The following is a 17,349-nucleotide window of genomic DNA, read 5'->3' as shown; positions in this document are numbered from 1 at the left end:
GGAAGGAGGATGCAGAACCGATGGGAAGAAGGAAAGAAAGAACCCTCTTTGTGGGAGCTGGATTGGGGAGTGTCGGCGTCGAGGGAGAACGCTAAAACGGTGTTTGCGAAAGATTCGAACGGGTTAAATACCCAGGGGCGCGGCTTCCAAAGGGCTGGTTACTCTCGTCGTTGGGGACATGAAAAGAATTCGAACGACTGTGGAAACATCGCTACGTGAACGAGCTTCCTTGAGGAATCCGCTTGGCGCTACATATTTAATCTTTCAAGGACGGCGCAAGTTTTTCGTTTCTTCCCATTTGGCCGACGGTATGTGGCATCAAATACATTATTATAATCTGTTAATGAACCAAATTTTTAGATATTTTTCGTAGATGTATTTAACACTTTGACTGTCACGTCACCCAAATTTGGGTGACACGGGCATTGCAAAGAGAATGCGATTTTTTTTTTCGAAAGACGTTCTCGAAAAGCGTACGCGAAGAAAATTGGAGGCAGCACAGTCCCCGAGGGGGAAGGATCGCGAGCAGAATTCTTTTAAACGGCCAGGGATATGGTAAGGGTATTTGCGAGTAAATCGGAGGGAAGTGAGCACGAGGAGTAGCAGTTCCCTCGGCGTAGGGTTCACGGCAGTAGGTCGACAGCAGCGTAAGTTGGTGGCAGAATTGCCAGGCGGAATAGAAAGGATCCGTGAACGTCGTAAAATTGATATTTATCCTGGCAGATATCCAGATTCGAAACGATGCCAACTCAGCTACGGATAAAACTTCGTCCCCGACGAAATACCGTGGGTAATTATCGTCTCAACGGAGTCACTTTTTTTTTCTCCACTCATCCCCTCCCCACCCCTCCGAGTTCTCGTTCTTCCGTCACCGTAATTACCAGGGTCGAGAGATTGAAAGAGGGCGCGCGATTCGCGGACTCGCGACTCGAGGTCGCGACTGTTCGTCCGAAATTGACTCGGCGTCAAGAGACCAGACAGTCGAATAACCCGGCCGAATGGGAAACTCGAGCATGCAAATGCGAGGAAAGCCAGGAGGCATTCGTTTCAGCGATCGATAATTTTTCGCTTTGTTCGTGCTGCAACGCCGAAAGATATTCGTTCGAATATATGTACGTGCATAACGTACAAAAGCTCAAGGTTTTCTCCGGGTTTTCATGCATCGTTGGTCCAGCTTTGAAAACAATGTTCGAGAGGATAAATCAGCCCACGACGTTAATTTTCTTCTCGTACGATTCTGAAGCGGAATCGGAACCGAATCTGATCGAAACTAGTCGCGCGATTCGTTCTAAACTAAAAAATAGTACTACTGATCCCTCGATAAAAAAAATAATAATAGTGATAATAATGATAATATTTATTTTACCTGGAAAATTTCTTTGATATAAAGATAGTATAAATATGAAGAAGGACACGAGAAGAAAAGGTGATACAAAAAAAAATTAAAAAGAAATACACTAACAATGGTGAAAATATAATTGAAAGTAAACATGCAAACTTACTTTTGGTATATTATTCCAATGGGATAGTCGTATTAGGAAAACCGCTTACTGCTGCGTGTTGGCGACGGTGGGGTATAGGTGGGATTTGTGTAAAAAGATGGGAGGGGAGGACTGTTAGTCGATTGACATTTCTTTTATAAACGTTGTTACGTTTGTCTCTGGTCTCCCCTACTGAAAAGGATATTATGATTAACCGTATTGAATGCTCTTTTTTAAAGTCGGTACAGATGGAGTCGACTAGGTCTCCATTTTGTAAATGTAATTATGATAAATTAATAAGTTAGTTGAAACAGAACGTTCAGCCACAATCTTGTTCGTCGACGACAATATTTTCCAGTAGTAGTATTAATTTTAGTTTTTCGCATAGGTAGTCGAAGAGGAACGTAATTCTCTAAAGTCCCCTCGATTGGATCACACGAGTACCACGTCGTCGAAGGGTGGCCCCGTTCAGCCACCCTTAGCAGGGATGTGTCGAAAACGGGCTGCGTGAATTCCATCGTCCGCTTCGATGATCGCGTGCTCCACTGTGAAATCATTGAATACTGTAGTTCCTGGTATGTACTCATCGTTTCGTATTATCGTTCGGTAACACTTTATTCACCGGTAGCCTATTAATAGGATTTTAAATTTCAGTGTTAATACATAAGAAACCTACTAATATTACCCTTGAATCAGGATTACACAAGAAATTCTCACGTCATTCTATTAGAGTTACTGCTATTTTCTATGAACGTGATTTTCTACTGTGATTGAACTGCTTAATTCCGTGGCTATTGGTCGTTGGATCTCCCGAACCTATTAAACAGCAATCAGTAGACAATCTGTAAAATATAATATCAGTCGTGGATTTAGACTTTCGCGAATCCAACTGGAGAATCGCTTCTCTATCCGCTGGTTAGGAATCTCCGGTGCGTTGTTCTTCGTGTACGAGGGAAGAATACAAGCCCAGTGATTGGAGGCGACGACGTGCCATGGACCGTTCGCGTCGATATTCTCTCGGGATAGGTCGTATCGGATTGACAGAGAGAACAGCCACGGGGAAGCACCCCTTTCGACTACGGCCCTGCAACGTGTCCGCCCAATAAGGGTGCGTATTCAACGGCGCTCAGTCTCGGTCGAACAGCCGGTGGGGCAGGACTGGTTGTTCCTTCGTTTATCCGTTTTTTCCGACAGTCACAATTATTCTCGCGTGCCGGCTCGATGTCATTATCATCGCGCAAGAGGTGCTGCGCGAGGTTCTTCTCGTTTCGTTGCTCGAATTCGGTTTTCGCCGCGTATTCTCAAACAGGCGTGTGACGCCGGCGACCACGGGTACAAGTAAATACACACAGATTCACGTTTGAGCTTTTCGAGACGCGTCGTGCTCGAGATCATCGGATTCCATTTCACGGACGGACGACTCGAAGCCGATGGGGGATGACGTTCGATGGAGAAACAGGTAGGAGTAAAGAACAGTGCTCGTTCGAGATCGATTTCTTCCGTTTGTTCTCGTTGATCAGTCCTTTGAATTAACGATGTGATATCTGTCAGTTAGAAAACTAGCCAGCCAATTTAAAAGAAGACCATTGAAGCCAAGTGCATTCACAGTCTACTGACAAGGATATTATGGGCAACACGTTGACAGCATTTCTTTGCTTTCTCTCGCGAACACTTGTTTACTTACTTGGCGTGTCGCGATAACACCTCGAAATCATCGTTATAGGAGGTTAGAAACGTGTCATCGGTAGTTCAGGGTATGTGAGACAGTTTCGATTCGGTAGGCATGGAAATCGTGAAAGCGAAACCTGCTGTTTCGTCGATCCATGAATATTTACGTTTCCCTTCGGAGAAACCAAAGTATACAGAGGTAGGTTGAAACACGGACGTTTTTGAATTTTTATTGTGATTGTACGTGCGGTACGATTACCATGCTGGTCGAAACCGGCTGCTCTCGCGCGTTCCGTCACGGTCCAACCGTGGGAGTTGCATAACCTATAAACTTTCGAAATTGCGCTAGCCAGACGCTTGAACCGGTACGAAAATAAACCTTGGGAAGTAAACAAAGATTCAGGAACATGGATTTGAAATAAAAAAACGATTCGATCGTTGGAATGAACAGAATGAAGGACCCTTGTTCGAATCCTTGCATCTGACTCTACGTATTTACTACACATGTGTATTTCATTTTTTGCGACGACACATGACGAGACGTGATGAAACGTGGTGAACAGTGACGAACCAATACGGTGCCTGCTGCGAACGCAAAGCTGAAATCGCCTCGTGTACCGATCTTGCCGATCACCCCTGTGTCGGTCAAGAAAGTATTCCACTTAAAAACATTTAATTTAATAATTTTATATTTATAATTTACATTTCTGTGCCTAATAATCATTCATTGTTAGACAGTCAATTACTGGTTTGTTTACCTTATAATGTGTTCGCAAGTAGACAGTCGTTTCGGGTGAAGAGCGGGTAGAGTGCAGGTGCACCCAGTCCGCACCGTGATCTTCGATTCTTTCTTATCCGCGATGAAATTTCTGTGATCGCATTGCGTCTTGTCTCGTGACAAGACAAGATACGCTCGATAACGATTCACGGATACATCGAAATTATCCGACGGAGGAGCCGGAAGAAATTTTCCTCGCTAAAGAAAAGGAGAGTGAAAGGAGAGAAAGGCAACAGGGGATATCGTTCGATAACGCGGCAGCCGCGATACCGACAACGGTTCGTCGAAGGCTTGCGATTAGTCTACTCGGAAATCAAAGTTGACGAACGAAAGAATGCGAACTGTTGCCCCTTCGTAACTGGAACCGCCTACTCGTTCATCCTTTGGACCCGTATCTCGATCGAAATGTTCGCTTCGCCAAGCATCGTCGGACCACAAATTCACGAATCGACTATAGTTTATTTATTTGTTTATTTAATATGTAAACAGGCATAGCCCTTTGGTACAATGAATTACATATGTATTGCGTAGGAAAGCAGAGGTGCTAGTTGTTTTGCAATTGTCAATAAGGGGGTGTGGGGGGGGGGGGGGGGGGGGGGGGGGGGGGGGGGGGGGGGGGGGGTGGGGTGGTGCTTTTAACGGAATTTGCGCTGGTGTTAAATTTTTTATAAATTTTGTTATATCCGAAAGTACTATCTCGAAAACCAGAGAAGATACATGAAAACTTCTAATGGATAAGGTTTGCGGTTTTTTATTTAGAATAATATGGTGCTAATAAATTGTCCAAAATATCATTTGTTTATAACAAAACAATTTCGGATCAAAACTGCAAGGGGTGGTGTCACCCCTGAAAGTCGCGTTTCAGCTGATAAAAAAAATACGTATCCCTTATTTTTTACTGCTTAACAGATATACGAAGTTTCATCAAAATCGAAGGGGGGCACTTCCGTGCCTTCCCTTGCGAGTACGGGCTGCGATACGCGCGTCACGTCGAGGGTGGATCATCCGAATTAGTAGTTATGAGGGAGGGTGCGTGGACGACCAGAGAAAGAGGCAATGCAGTTTGCTAATTCCCTAGACGTATTTTGATTAATGTTTCGTTCGAATTGACGAGTAAGTCGGCGGTGGTGCTGCGAAACGATGCGTTCTCCCCGATTCACGAGAATCGGGGGCCACTTCTTCGTCGCCTAAACCGTTGGCCGGATGCCAGAGGCCAGGCCTTCGCGACGTTTCTCGTCGCGTTTCTACCGATTCCGCGAAAGTTCACCAACGAAACTTTCTTAATTTCGTCTCGTTCCCGGGTCAGAAACTCGACACGCCGATAAAAATAACTACGACGTTCTTCTTACATTGCGCTGTTCGCGACTTCGTCCGGGGGAGCAAGAATTCTTCGACGTCGCGTCGACCGTTCGCCAATCACGGCGATCAGGTTCGTCCGATTCCCGGGGCTATGAAGACGGTTCGTTTAATTGAAGAGTAGCTTTTTTCCCGCGGCTTCGATCACGTGGATATATATCGTATCATGTGTATTGTTAAATTTATCCCCGTTTATTCGGATTTCGCCCCTTGGAGATGGAATTTCGAAAAGTTTCGAAATTACATTTCAGGCGTTTGAATAAGTAGCGTTTTAAAGTAAAAAGTAGTGGGATATCTTGTCGGGACTAAGAGATACTAAAGATTCCCAGAAAATACATTTTACCCCCTTTCATTCCTTTAGGGGTTCCTAAAGGGGAAGCTATCCCTAAAATTTCATGTTCCTAAGTTCAGCGGCTTGGGTTGTGCGTTAATATGTCAGTCAGGACTTCTCCTTTCATGTACATATAGAGATTCATTTATATGACGCGCAACATCCTCGTTCGAATTCCGACGGGTAGCGGCCCATTGTTCGACCGGCAGTCGATGAAAAGGAACGGTCGTCGATGACGTGTGAAGACAAGAACGGAACACTACAACGGACTGAAAAATAGTTGCCGCGGAATATTAGTATTTCTTAACAATTTTTATCTTAAAAAATTGCTCCTGATTTGCACCCTCAGAATCTAAAATTACTCTCATCGCAAATATTATACATCGGTGCGGTTACGAGAAAATCGCGGAAGAAATGAGCAGGAACTACTTCCGAAACGTAAAATATCGGTATTTTCGGTTGAACCTGAATGCCCTGTATAACTCTATACAAGCCCTATCCTTATAGAAACCAAAAAAATACCGGTATTTATTTCGGTTTTCGGTAATATATCGGTATAGCTTTGATGGCATAATACCGGTTTCAAAATCATACTGGTTTAAGTTCCTAGAAACTAATTTGCTCGTGTGACAATATCGAGCGAGGAAAATTCTGTTCATTCGGGTTCTCGCGCGCAATTGCATTAAAAACTACACGGACTGAAACAGGGGTCTATAAATTTCACGTGTATTTTTTAAATACACGTTCCAAACCATGATCTCTAGTTTGGATCGTCTAAATCGACCGAATCGTCCCGTAGATCTCCCGGTTGGCTGGGTGCGAGAGCTCGGATAGTTGCTATGACGACCACCGCAGCCACCCAGCGGTGCTCGATCGAACCCTTTCGCCATCCCTAACCTCGTGGGTAGCGCCTCTCTTTCTCTCTCTCTCATTATTTTCCGAGTAACCGAGGCATTCTGTCTGGCAAGCTGCTTTGTAAAATCCGTGGCGGTATTCTCGCCCCGTAAGATGCATCCTATCTTTTCTAAAGCGTACCGCGCGTCAATGTTTACCAAATGTTGACGAGCACTACACGTTACTTCGATCCTATCTGGAAGAAGCGTATCTCGAGAAAATCCCTTTTTTTTCCACGCCGAGCGAAGTTCTTCTTGCGTTTGCATTCGCGCTCGCAGTTCAGAGGGAAACTGAGCGTTTCCGTTTATCTCATCCTGTACATTGCCGGCGGTGGTTACCGACTCGGCGTGTGCCGAGAGATAGGGTCCCGTTGAAATCTGGGTCGAGGGGAGATCCGACTGAAATGCAGCGAAAACGCAAATGTCGAAACGTCGAGAGCGCGAAAACGTGTCCTTGCCTTCTTTCACCTTCCGATGAAATATGAAAACTCGTATCATCGCTCGATGAAACGTCGACGAATGTGCTCTGTCATCTTGTGATCCCTTGCGAATTTGTACCCAGATAGCACATGATGCCTTGAAAACGCCCATTTTACTGCTATTTTAGGTCTAAGACGCGTTTACGCCGACTTCAAGACGTCATTAGGCGTCGTGTGCTATAGGGGTAGTATGTATTATACAATGCATTTAATATTTATACAATTAATTTAATACTTGCAAGATTCGAGAGGTGTCGGGAATCAGAACAGTGGTGGGAGGCGGCGATTTCATCGTCGGAAGTGCCGCGGGTGTTTCAATTCCCGGAAATAGAGGTGCCAACCTGCTATCCGTTGCACCCGTCTGGATTGGTTACGTGTGTGTCGGTACATGTCTATATGTTTGCGTTGTAGGTAGGGGTGGCGTTGCGTGGCATCGCGTGGTGTGGCGCGGTCAATTCGCCCGTTTACTGTTTTAATAATAGTAATTTCTTTCCAAGCGACAAAAACCCATTGAGTTACAAAAACATTATATTACACAAGTGACAGGTCTACAAAGATACATTTGTAAAGAGTATACATATATGAATAGTTCTACTTCATTATACAGGGTGTCCCAAAGTAATTGTTAGTCCTTGAAAAGGGTGATTCCCGGGGTGAATTGAAACAAGTTTGTCCTTAGCGAAAAAGTTCTTCGAGGCTTTAGTAACGAAATATTAACGGAAAACCTCGACCAATCAGAGCGCGAGTCTGTCGGCTGAGGTCCTGCGGTAACGTTGGCCACGCGCTACCGCGGGAGACACGCGCTCTGATTGGTCGAGGTTTTTCGTTAATATCTCGTTAACAAAGCCTCGGTGTGAGCTTTCCATCGATCTTACGAGGGACGATAAATCGCGAGCAAAATTCCTTTTGGCAACAAATCAACATATCCCGTTCTTGTTTCGTTCTTGCAGATCCAGTGGCTCGCGTCGACGAGGAACGACGCGATGCGAATCGGCGACGCGACAATTTTGGACGTTAACCGGCGAAAAAGTGGAGACGTAAATGCGAACGACGAGCCAGCGGGACAAGTGGGGAGTTTGCGAACTTCGAATCGAAACCATCTCCGGGCCAGAAATAATCGGAAGCCGGTCTGGTAACATTGTTTCTGGGATTTGTCGACGCATTGCCGTTCCGTTGGACGAATCGCGTGCAACATGTTCGGGACGAAACTACGCACGTGGATGGAGGCGCATATCGTCCGATCGAAAAAGAAAAAGGACAGGAAGAAGGGCGAAAAAGGATTCGACTCGAACTGCAACTCTCCGAGAAACCAAAGCGCAAACAGATCTCCCGGTTTGCACCAGGTGAGTAGAACGTGTCTCTGGAATCACAGGGGTCAGACGGAGGAGGGAGAAACCAGCCCCGTATCAGGCTGAGGGGGGGGGAGTCTAAGGGGGACTGGATCGCCGGGTCCCGTTCTGAACCTTCCATTACGCTATTGATTAAATGTTATTTAATTTTATTTAAAATAAATATCAATTTTTATAACGGATTACACCGCGACTACGGGCGTCCCCGTCCACTTAATTTTCTTTCAAATAAATTTCAATTTTTTAAGATTTATGTATTTTCTTATGCTGTATTACAAAAAAATCCCCCCTTGCTCGCTGTTCAACGAAGGGATCCCCGAAAGTCATATAGCCCTAGGCTACAAGAAAACTGCAGGAACACGAGCAACGGAAGAAAAAGCTGCGCTCGACCCGCGTCTTCTAGTCTTTTTCCTCGTTTTATTCACTCGAGCGGCGGCGGTCTCGTTTTCCTCTACGTGGTCGTCATGGCTATCCAATTAGGCAACACTGGCCCCGTTGCTCTTCTCTGCCTTCGTCTCCTCCACTTGCGCAGCTACTTATCCCCCCGCGGAAAAGCCGGCTCGAAGGCTCTCGAGAATTCGCTCATCGGGCAGCGACGTCGATTCTTTGGCCACGTACCAGTATTATACCATGGCAACGACGATGATAACGATAACAAGAGCGACGGGGATTGAAATTGCAGGTACATCCGGCAGAATCGCCAGGGAAAACCGTGGACGGGATTCGATTGCACGGCAGCGGTAGCTACGTGAGTGCGTCAGCCTCTTCCGGAGCGTCAGCCGGCACTGGAAGCGTGAATCTCTCCTCTCCGGAAAGCGCCTACAGTACCGGATACTCGACGGACGGCACGTCACCCGGGACCAGTTACCCGCCGGAATATTACATCAACATCAGGACCGGGACGCATTATTTTCAGAGCAGCGGGAACAACGGCAGACCGAAGAGGCCAACGGACGGAGGAGCGGATTACCCAGCGGCGACGGGCGTTACCAGCGTTGTCGTCCCCGTCCACGCCGGACATGGAATCCTCGAAGCGGCGGCTTGCCTCGCAAACATGACCAGAAACGAAGACCGATCGAAAAACGTTCGGAAAACCGAGGCTCCTAGCAAGGCATGTAACCCGACCGCGATTGCGTCCGATCCTATTCTTCCTATTTTATCTTTCGCTTTTCGTACCGCGTCTCTGCGTTTTCACGCGCTCTACAGGGTGTAAGAAAAATGTAGGTCCCTGAAATGGGATACTCGTAAGGTGATTTGGAACAAGATTTTCCTTGGCAGAAATGTTATCAGAGGCCCTGTCAGCGAGATATTAACGAAATAATACATACATTTATGCTAAGGAAGAATGTGTTCCAAATCACCTCACAAGTGACCCATTTCAGGGACCTACGACACTTTTGTTACACGTTGTGTAAGTCTTTTGCGCGGGCTTTCTCTAAACGAGCAGATCGGCGAACGTCCGGGAACCGAAGAGTCGAGGGAGGAGCGGTCGCAGCGGGCACACGCGCACGCACACGCCCAACCGGACAGGTACCATACACGGACCACCACCGAGTCGTTCTCTGCCGATTCGTCGAGTAGCAACCTCACTGTACCGTCCTCGATACCACCGCCATTGGTTTCATCCTCGGTCCAATCGCCCCGGGAACGTTCCCGCATCCGGACCAATCCCTGGCTCTCCGCCAACTCATCCGGACCCTGCAACGCCGGCTTCAGGTCCAGACTGAATCTGGACGATCCGAATACTGGATCGGGCCTGAAGCTCGGGGAATCCTACGGAAGCGCCAGCGACGTGAACGGGACGCGAGAAGGACGCGCAAGCAAGGAAGTGAAGCAGGAAAGTCTTAGCGCCGGAAGAAGTCCGTTAGTACCGTTTCCTTGGATCTATGATTCGCGTTTGATTCGTCTGTGTCGATTCACACGGCCTCCGAAACCTGTCGAGGGGGAAGCACGAGCGAGTTTCTTTCAGCTTTATTTCGTACAGAATTCCCGCGGTAGCGTTGGCTACCAATCACAGCGCGGAAGCTCGGTCGGCAGACTCGCGATTGGTCGGTGTTTTTCTTTAATATCTACTTAACAAAACCTCGGAGAATGTTTTCGCTAACGAAAAAATAGTTTCAAATCATCCCAGGAACCTTTCATTTCCGGGAGTCGAAGCTATTTCGGGACACCCTGTATATGCGCATAGCGACATTAACGAAACTCGCTCTCTCGCGTTCCCCTCCGGTTTCCGGCCAAGCCTAATCCAACTTTCCTCGCGTAGAATAAACCAAAACTGGAGGATCGCCTCTGGTATGGAGATACGATCGAAGATGGCCCTGTTGATGCAACGACGGAGCAACAGTAGCAGTAGCAGCCGAAGCAGCACCAGCAATACCGATAGCTTCAGCGGTGGCGAGGCTAGCAGCGACTGCAACGGTAACGAAAACAAACATGGGAACGAAAACGACATATTACCCTAAACGAGATGATGGGTAAATTCGACGAGAGTTACATCTACGAAAAAGAGACGGACATTTTGTCCGACAGCGATCCAACCGATTGCGAGGAGTGTATAGACTCGTTGTCCGACGTCGAGGCAGCCCGCGACGCCGGCGACGAGAACGATCCGTTGGAGAACAACGAGTTCGATTACATCGACAACGGTTCGTTCCTCGGCCTCGACAATCTCGACTGTTCCGGCCGGTTCCCCAACACCGGACATTGTACGTATTTCGCGTTCACCGGCGAGGTCGCCAGACGGACCAGTAAACTACGGGAATCGTTGTCGAGGCGCAGAAACAAAGAGGACGTAGCTACGATACAGAGGTAATGCGTACGATGGAAGGACACATCCCTCCTTTTTCCGGCATCGGTTTCAACGAATCACCCGCGGACGATTCCTGTCTGTTCGCAGAATGGCCAGCGCGAAGACCGTCTCCGCGAAACGACAAAGCGGTCGGCACAAGAGGCCCGAGGAGAAGAGCGAGAAACGCAAGAAACGGGTCTCGCAACGACGGAAATCGACCGTGGACAAGTGCGACGACGAGACGGCGAATCTGAATCGCGCGCTGCTAGAGCGTATGCTGCTGAAGAACTCGGGCTTCAATCAGCAGGGCAGCAGAAGTGTCGGCGGCACCCCCATATGCCTGCGTCGTCAGCGGCACGATGTCAACAAGAATCTGTCACCGATCAGGCTGAACGAGGAGAGGTCAATAATAGGTCATACGATGGGCGTCGATACCGAGATCGTGAAGAGGCGTTCGAATTCGGTAAGCGTGTGCACGTGTGCGCGTTCCCGCGACCTCGGGACTCTTTTGCCATCAGGTCTCTCCTCGTTGTTCCTTCCTTTTCTTCACTCTTCGCTGTCCGATGCGCGCGTAAACTATCCTCTTCGTATGCGAAGAACAGGTTTCGAGGAATCGCACGGACAAACGGCGCACCGCGACCGATTCCGTTTCGAAATTTCTCATTTCCCACGGTCATCTAATTATCACGTTTTTTTTTCTCGGTCCCCAAAAGGTGAGCTACGTGAACGGCAACATCGTCGGACGAAGGACAGGGTCGTCGGGCAATGGCTACGTGACCACGTTCGCGTCCGAGATCGCTCTGATCGAGGCGGATAAAGAGGCGGACAAGAAGTATCGCGAGCTGATCCTCGAAGCCGAGAATATACTGGTGAACATGCAGCAGACGACACGGAATTGCTCGTTGCCCGTGGTCCCGTCGCCGACGCGGAAATTCCACAACGGTCTGGCCAACAAACGCGTCGAACTGATCAAGAATACCGAACTGAACATCGAGCTTGCCCTCTCCAAAAGCCGAAACTCTCAGCCGGAGCTGCAGAGCGGCAGTATTCGCGACCTGGAGCACACCAGTCCCAAGAGACAGTTCGGCCAACCCTGTTCCCCTATTCGTAGATTCGCGGAGAGGAACGCGACTGGCGCGCTTCTACAGAAGGAGAACTGTTACAGGTCGGAAGCGCCAATGAAATATTTGCCCGGTGACTCCCCGATCGCGGCGAGAAGAACGCCGCCCCTCCATTCGCCCGGTAAAACTCTACTTCGATCTCCTTGTCCAGCGAGACGAGAGCAAGAGAACAACGGATCACCGCGACCTCCAACTGTAATCTACAACGGGATCCGACGAGTTCACCTCGACACGGAGCAACTACCTGCTACGACGACGATGCGATCCGAGGTTCGTTATCATAACAGCAGCCCTCGCGCTGCTGTGTTACCGCGACGGGACATCCTCGGGTGGGACGGGAATGACGTTTGTGTCTCGAAGCTGGCGACCAAGGAGGAAGGCGTCACGTCCAGTTCCTCGGATTCGGAGGAAAGGTGCGACGTTAGAAGACGACCGCCTTTGATGACCTTCAGGTTAGCTGGTCCCCGATAAAATTCGAGGGGAAACAACTTATAGACTCTTCTGGAATATTGTCTGGCTTGTTCTACACGATTATTGTCCAAGCGTTATCCCCATCACTGGGGAGGGGGGCGTGGAACCTGCCAAACGCATACGAATTTATTAAAAACGCATTTACGAGGGTCTGAAGCATTTCTCCCTATTCGATTATTGTCCCGGCGCGGACTCGAGTTCGGGACAATAATCGAGCGGAGGCTATACGACGGGCAAAAGCAGTCCCTCTACGTTTTCGGTTCTCTCGCAGGTCGATCGATATGGTCCCGACGAAACAGGGATCCCCTTCCTACTGTCCGCAGAGCGAGCCGGTCAAGAGGAAAGTGTACGCAGGTAGTGTGACTTACGGGAGAATACAGAAAACTTTGGGGGAACACGTTGCTCTGAGAAATTCAGACGGTGACACCGCGACTGACGACACCGGTAAGTTCGCGTTCGATTCGACCACCGACGAGGTGTAAGAATAGACCGTTCATCTTATGGGGGCCCACCTGTACTCTGTAGTACGGACAACTTAAACAGCCTGCGATTTTAGTGACATCTACGTTATGAAAACGGTGAATTTACGGTGGGTAGTGACACGGCCAACTCTAGCACAGGCCGGAACATAGTAAATTTGGCAATGTTGTCATCAGTCTTATGAGAATTAATTAAAATATCTATTCTTATACCTCGTCGGGGATTCGACCTTCGACCACAGATCCATTCGAATACCACAATTTTGATTCTAATGAACGGCTTTCGAGCGCAGACGACTCGAGAAAATCGTTGAAAGAGAAGGTGGCCCAGCTTCGTCGGGAACGATCGCTCGCTGCGGAGGCTCAAGATTCCCGAATGTTTCAGCAGCAAATGTCGCAACTCCGGAGACAAATGCTGATGCACACGATAGAGGGCTTGAAACGAAGCCTCGAAGATCAATCGGCGACCCTGAAACAGACATGCTTGGATCCGGTAATGTCCGACCAGTTACCATGAATCGAGAAGAACTAGAAGAAAACTCGTGGAACGCTTTCGCGTCGCGTGATGAACAAATGAATCTCGGAGGACTACGCGGCACGGGGGCCGTTTTTTGAACCTTTACGAATCGCATCGGTCCCGTTTCATTGGTGCGTGCCAATTCAGCCAACAAAACTTCTATTGTTAGTGTGTCACACACCGAAAGAAACTTGATGCACGATGCATCCGATTTTCGAACCCTTTCCTTTAGGAGGCAATCGATATATATATATATTTTTCTGCCTGTCTACACACGGTAAGAGAATCAAAATTAGGAACGTCTCATATTTTCTGGGCATTGTTCACCGCGTTCTTCGTTCGACGCACAGAAACCGTTCAATCTTCGCGCCCTTGTACGCTCTTCAGTTACGTTCGCGCGCGCGCGTTCGAGACTATCAACACCGAATACTCACAACTCCAGAAAAATAGTTATAGCTGCTTCAAAGATATAGCGTTTAGCCATAAACATGGCCGACCCTTAAACCATTAGTACTCGATCATCGGGGGCCCATTGTATTCCACCGCACTCAGGATCGCACGATACTTATGGGGTTCCAAGGAATAAAACCAAAAGAACTGAAATATTTGAAAGAAATTTCGGGGTCGTAAGCTGTCATTAAGAATAAAAAGGCCAGAAGTATTTTAAATTTTAAATTAGCACACTACAAGAACTTGTTTAATTACATTAATACAGAAAACCCGATCCCAAATTGACATCGTATGCCCCTGAACGACAGTCAAGCACAGTTTTTACAACTCAAGGGTATAGAATGACAGGATTAGGCTACCGAAACACATAAACCTTAGGGTCGGTCAGGTTTATGGCTAATGCTGTTTTTTGTAAGCAGCTATACATTTTACTGCGAAGAGGACAGGCCAATAGAAACCGTGAGGCGCGTCGAACAAGGACGAACCGCAGATTTTTTTTTTCTTTTACGTCGCGGCGAACGGGTGACATTTTTCACAGCAAAAGTACAGCGTTGTTCGACGTTTAACGCGTGTTACGTACTTTCAATGTTCCTATTTCTACTCGTACTTCCGAAAATGGAGACATTAGCAGCAACGGATCAAAGCCGAATGTTGCCGTTGTTGTGTCGGTACCACCGACCAAACGAACGAACGAACGAACGAACTTTTCCTGTTAGTATACCAAAGATAATAGACTAGCAAGGTAGCGTAGGAACCGTTTAGTTGATCCAACACTAAAACCAGGAATACGCATTCGTAAAGTTAGAGAACACATTAGAAGATTTTTCCTTCAAGCTTCGTAGCGGACTTGGCCGATATATTGGAGTTGAGAAACAACAATTCGCAACAGACTCGACCTCGCTGGGCACCAATCCATTTTACATGTCGTCGCACTGTGGTTTCCTTTGCGAATGAACCCCAAAACGATAGGTGCCCGCCTGATTCCAGAGTTCGAGGAGGACATGTCATTACGCGCACGCAACTGTCCAACTGCGGTGAATACTTTTGCTAAAACAGACTGATAAACGTTCACGAATGTTGTCTCTCATTAAGCTACGTCCCCGTTATGCCGATCGACCTGTTTTGTGTCCCAATTTTACGACGCTGCCTGTTGGCACATGTCGATGACATATCCCCATATGGTCGGTTCTGCCGACAGGCATAATGGGAACGCACCTTTAAGCTCCTGTATTCGGCGATTATTGCTACACATGTGATTTATACGTTGATAGTTGTTTCCAAGCAACAGACGGTAACGCGCACACGATATTTATTTGTGTTAGATGTTAGGGGCCATAGTAAACTGAAATATTAGAGAATTATAGCGGTAGCGAGAGAATTAGTAACACATAGATAGCCGATTATCGACTATATACATAGAGTTTCGTGATTCATTTTTATCAGAATCGTCCCTTGTGATTTATTTCCGAGTTTCGTTGGAAACTGTGATCGTAAACGTCTTCAGCCGATGTTAGATTTTTACGCGTGTGTATCGTAACGCCTTCGAACCCGCCGAAAACGGGCTTCCTTCCGTTTCCACGGTGGCGCTACGGCGGCTCAGGTGAATTCATTCAGAATTTTTATACTCGTATGCGTGTACATACTTAGTTTTTGATCGACGATCGATGTTTTTATTATCGTGCGTAAACGCGATCACGATTATTGTGGTTTTCGTTACTTTTAGCCAATTATTATTGTATCGAGACATTCCGGTGGTGTAGAGGAGTGGGGTGGTAGCCAGGCTACGAAACGGAAAGCTTTGTCCAAAGAGTTCGAGGACTCGTCGAATCGTTGAACCAACTGCAATTTCACCATTTATTCCCTGCCGAGAAACAATGCTAGTCATCCCGGTTATTCGTACAGGGCAGGGGGTACGATCGGCAACTTGGACGGAATTTCAGGAGGCGCGGAATTATTGTTGCAATTTTCTCTGTACCAAACCATTTACGGAATTAAATGGTCCATTTTTTTTATATGATTACGAATAAATTATATTACGTCGTTGAAAACATCTGTCTGTCACATTTATTCAATTCGTGCGTGTTCCTCGATCCGTTGATCCTGACGCATCTACATACTGGCATTATAACGGTTATCTTTTCACCTAAAAATCGACGAGATAAATGTTACACTTTTAAATTAGACATTTACGACGTGTTGTACGGCTGTTGAGAAGCCAACTTACGATCTACCTGTCTATTATATTTCATCCCATTCCCCTTTTTTATTTGACTCTCTCAAACCTATGCTCGATTTCGTATATTGTTACAGGCTCTTTGATCTTATCGCAGTAGCCAGCCCATTCCCCTTCGGTCAGATCCACATCCGTGAATTCTGTTCCGTTGTTGACAGCTTTTGCGATCCATCCATTTCTCGGCGAAAAATCGCAAGGATCGAGACCTCGACAATCGTACACCGCTATGGTCTGAAACTCGTCTAGATCGCGCGCGACGTAAGGCTTTATGGAATCTTTCAAAATCATCATGGAATTTTCGCGGGCGCAGTGTTTGCATTTGCTTGTGAAGTGTTGGACGGCATGGCCTTTTTGGGCTGGAACAGTCTCGCTCAATAATACGTAGTTCCACTTTTCGGATGCTTCCCGACAATTGCAACAAGTAAACTTGAGATACCATCGAAATTCGTCTCCTGACGGTCTCAACTCTTCTATGTTCTCCATCGTAACCTTCACTTGCAACGCTATCTTTACCATTTTGATAGTGATTTATTCTTATTCGACGCAAAAAAAAGAATTGTTTAAACCGTATTAATGTGGCGGAAGGATTCTGTGTATTCGATTGATCGAGGGTAACAATCGTTGGAGCACTGACTTGAGGTTATACACGTTTGTCCACCTTCGTATGTTGATTCACAAACGAGAATGTAGCAAGCAGCGAAGTCGTTACACGTTTGCGGGCAATTAACGAGTATGTATTCTTTCGAATTAAACTAAATTCAAAATTACCCGAAATATCATAACATCGTAAACGACGGAAGCAAATAAGAGCTTCTCGAATCATCGACTAAAATTAGTATCAGAGCCCTCTCTCGTGTCGTGACATTCGCGCCTATATCGCCCACCAGAGTTGGGCACAATTTTATTCTTGAAAAGATTTGAACAGTTAATGAAATGAAATAATTGTTTGCCAAGT

At 47.1% G+C, this 17,349-nt stretch overlaps 2 protein-coding genes across 3 annotated transcripts; one reads left to right on the top strand and one right to left on the bottom strand.

The window, feature by feature from the left end:
• Positions 1 to 2,621: 2,621 nt before the first annotated feature.
• Positions 2,622 to 13,774, top strand: LOC107185690. The gene is made up of 10 exons (XM_015573433.1): positions 2,622 to 2,940; positions 7,937 to 8,329; positions 9,018 to 9,446; positions 9,783 to 10,198; positions 10,599 to 10,732; positions 10,786 to 11,143; positions 11,232 to 11,586; positions 11,837 to 12,696; positions 12,987 to 13,159; positions 13,488 to 13,774. Exons 2-10 carry the CDS (start codon positions 8,180 to 8,182, stop codon positions 13,709 to 13,711), a joined length of 3,099 nt encoding a protein of 1,032 aa, XP_015428919.1. The 5' UTR covers positions 2,622 to 2,940; positions 7,937 to 8,179; the 3' UTR covers positions 13,712 to 13,774.
• Positions 13,775 to 14,421: 647 nt separating this feature from the next.
• LOC107185689 (UPF0587 protein C1orf123) lies at positions 14,422 to 17,175 on the bottom strand. Of its 2 annotated transcripts, none has more exons than XM_015573432.1 (2): positions 16,386 to 17,175; positions 14,422 to 16,304 (listed from the first exon to the last, which is right to left on the bottom strand). In XM_015573432.1, exon 1 carries the CDS (start codon positions 16,908 to 16,910, stop codon positions 16,425 to 16,427), a length of 486 nt encoding a protein of 161 aa, XP_015428918.1. In that variant the 5' UTR covers positions 16,911 to 17,175; the 3' UTR covers positions 14,422 to 16,304; positions 16,386 to 16,424. The 2 variants fall into 2 exon arrangements, with proteins under 2 accessions (XP_015428918.1, XP_015428917.1); XM_015573431.1 differs by having other exon boundaries at positions 16,393 to 17,175.
• Positions 17,176 to 17,349: the final 174 nt, after the last annotated feature.

This window comes from Dufourea novaeangliae, unplaced genomic scaffold, assembly GCF_001272555.1.
Source record: "Dufourea novaeangliae isolate 0120121106 unplaced genomic scaffold, ASM127255v1 scaffold67, whole genome shotgun sequence".
Lineage (NCBI taxonomy): Eukaryota > Metazoa > Arthropoda > Insecta > Hymenoptera > Halictidae > Dufourea > Dufourea novaeangliae.
Note: the sequence above shows the minus strand (reverse complement) of the source record. Positions and strands in the feature narration are given on the sequence as shown.

What these genes read in the sequence shown, in the direction of transcription:
- LOC107185690 (XM_015573433.1), top strand. Translation starts at nt 8,180, where the DNA reads ATGTTCGGGACGAAACTACGCACGTGGATGGAGGCGCATATCGTCCGA. An exon ending in TGAAGAGGCGTTCGAATTCG is followed by an intron (nt 11,587 to 11,836) that starts GTAAGCGTGTGC and finishes GGTCCCCAAAAG; the next exon opens with GTGAGCTACGTGAACGGCAA. An exon ending in CACCGCGACTGACGACACCG is followed by an intron (nt 13,160 to 13,487) that starts GTAAGTTCGCGT and finishes TTTCGAGCGCAG; the next exon opens with ACGACTCGAGAAAATCGTTG.
- LOC107185689 (XM_015573432.1), bottom strand. Translation starts at nt 16,910, where the DNA reads ATGGTAAAGATAGCGTTGCAAGTGAAGGTTACGATGGAGAACATAGAA.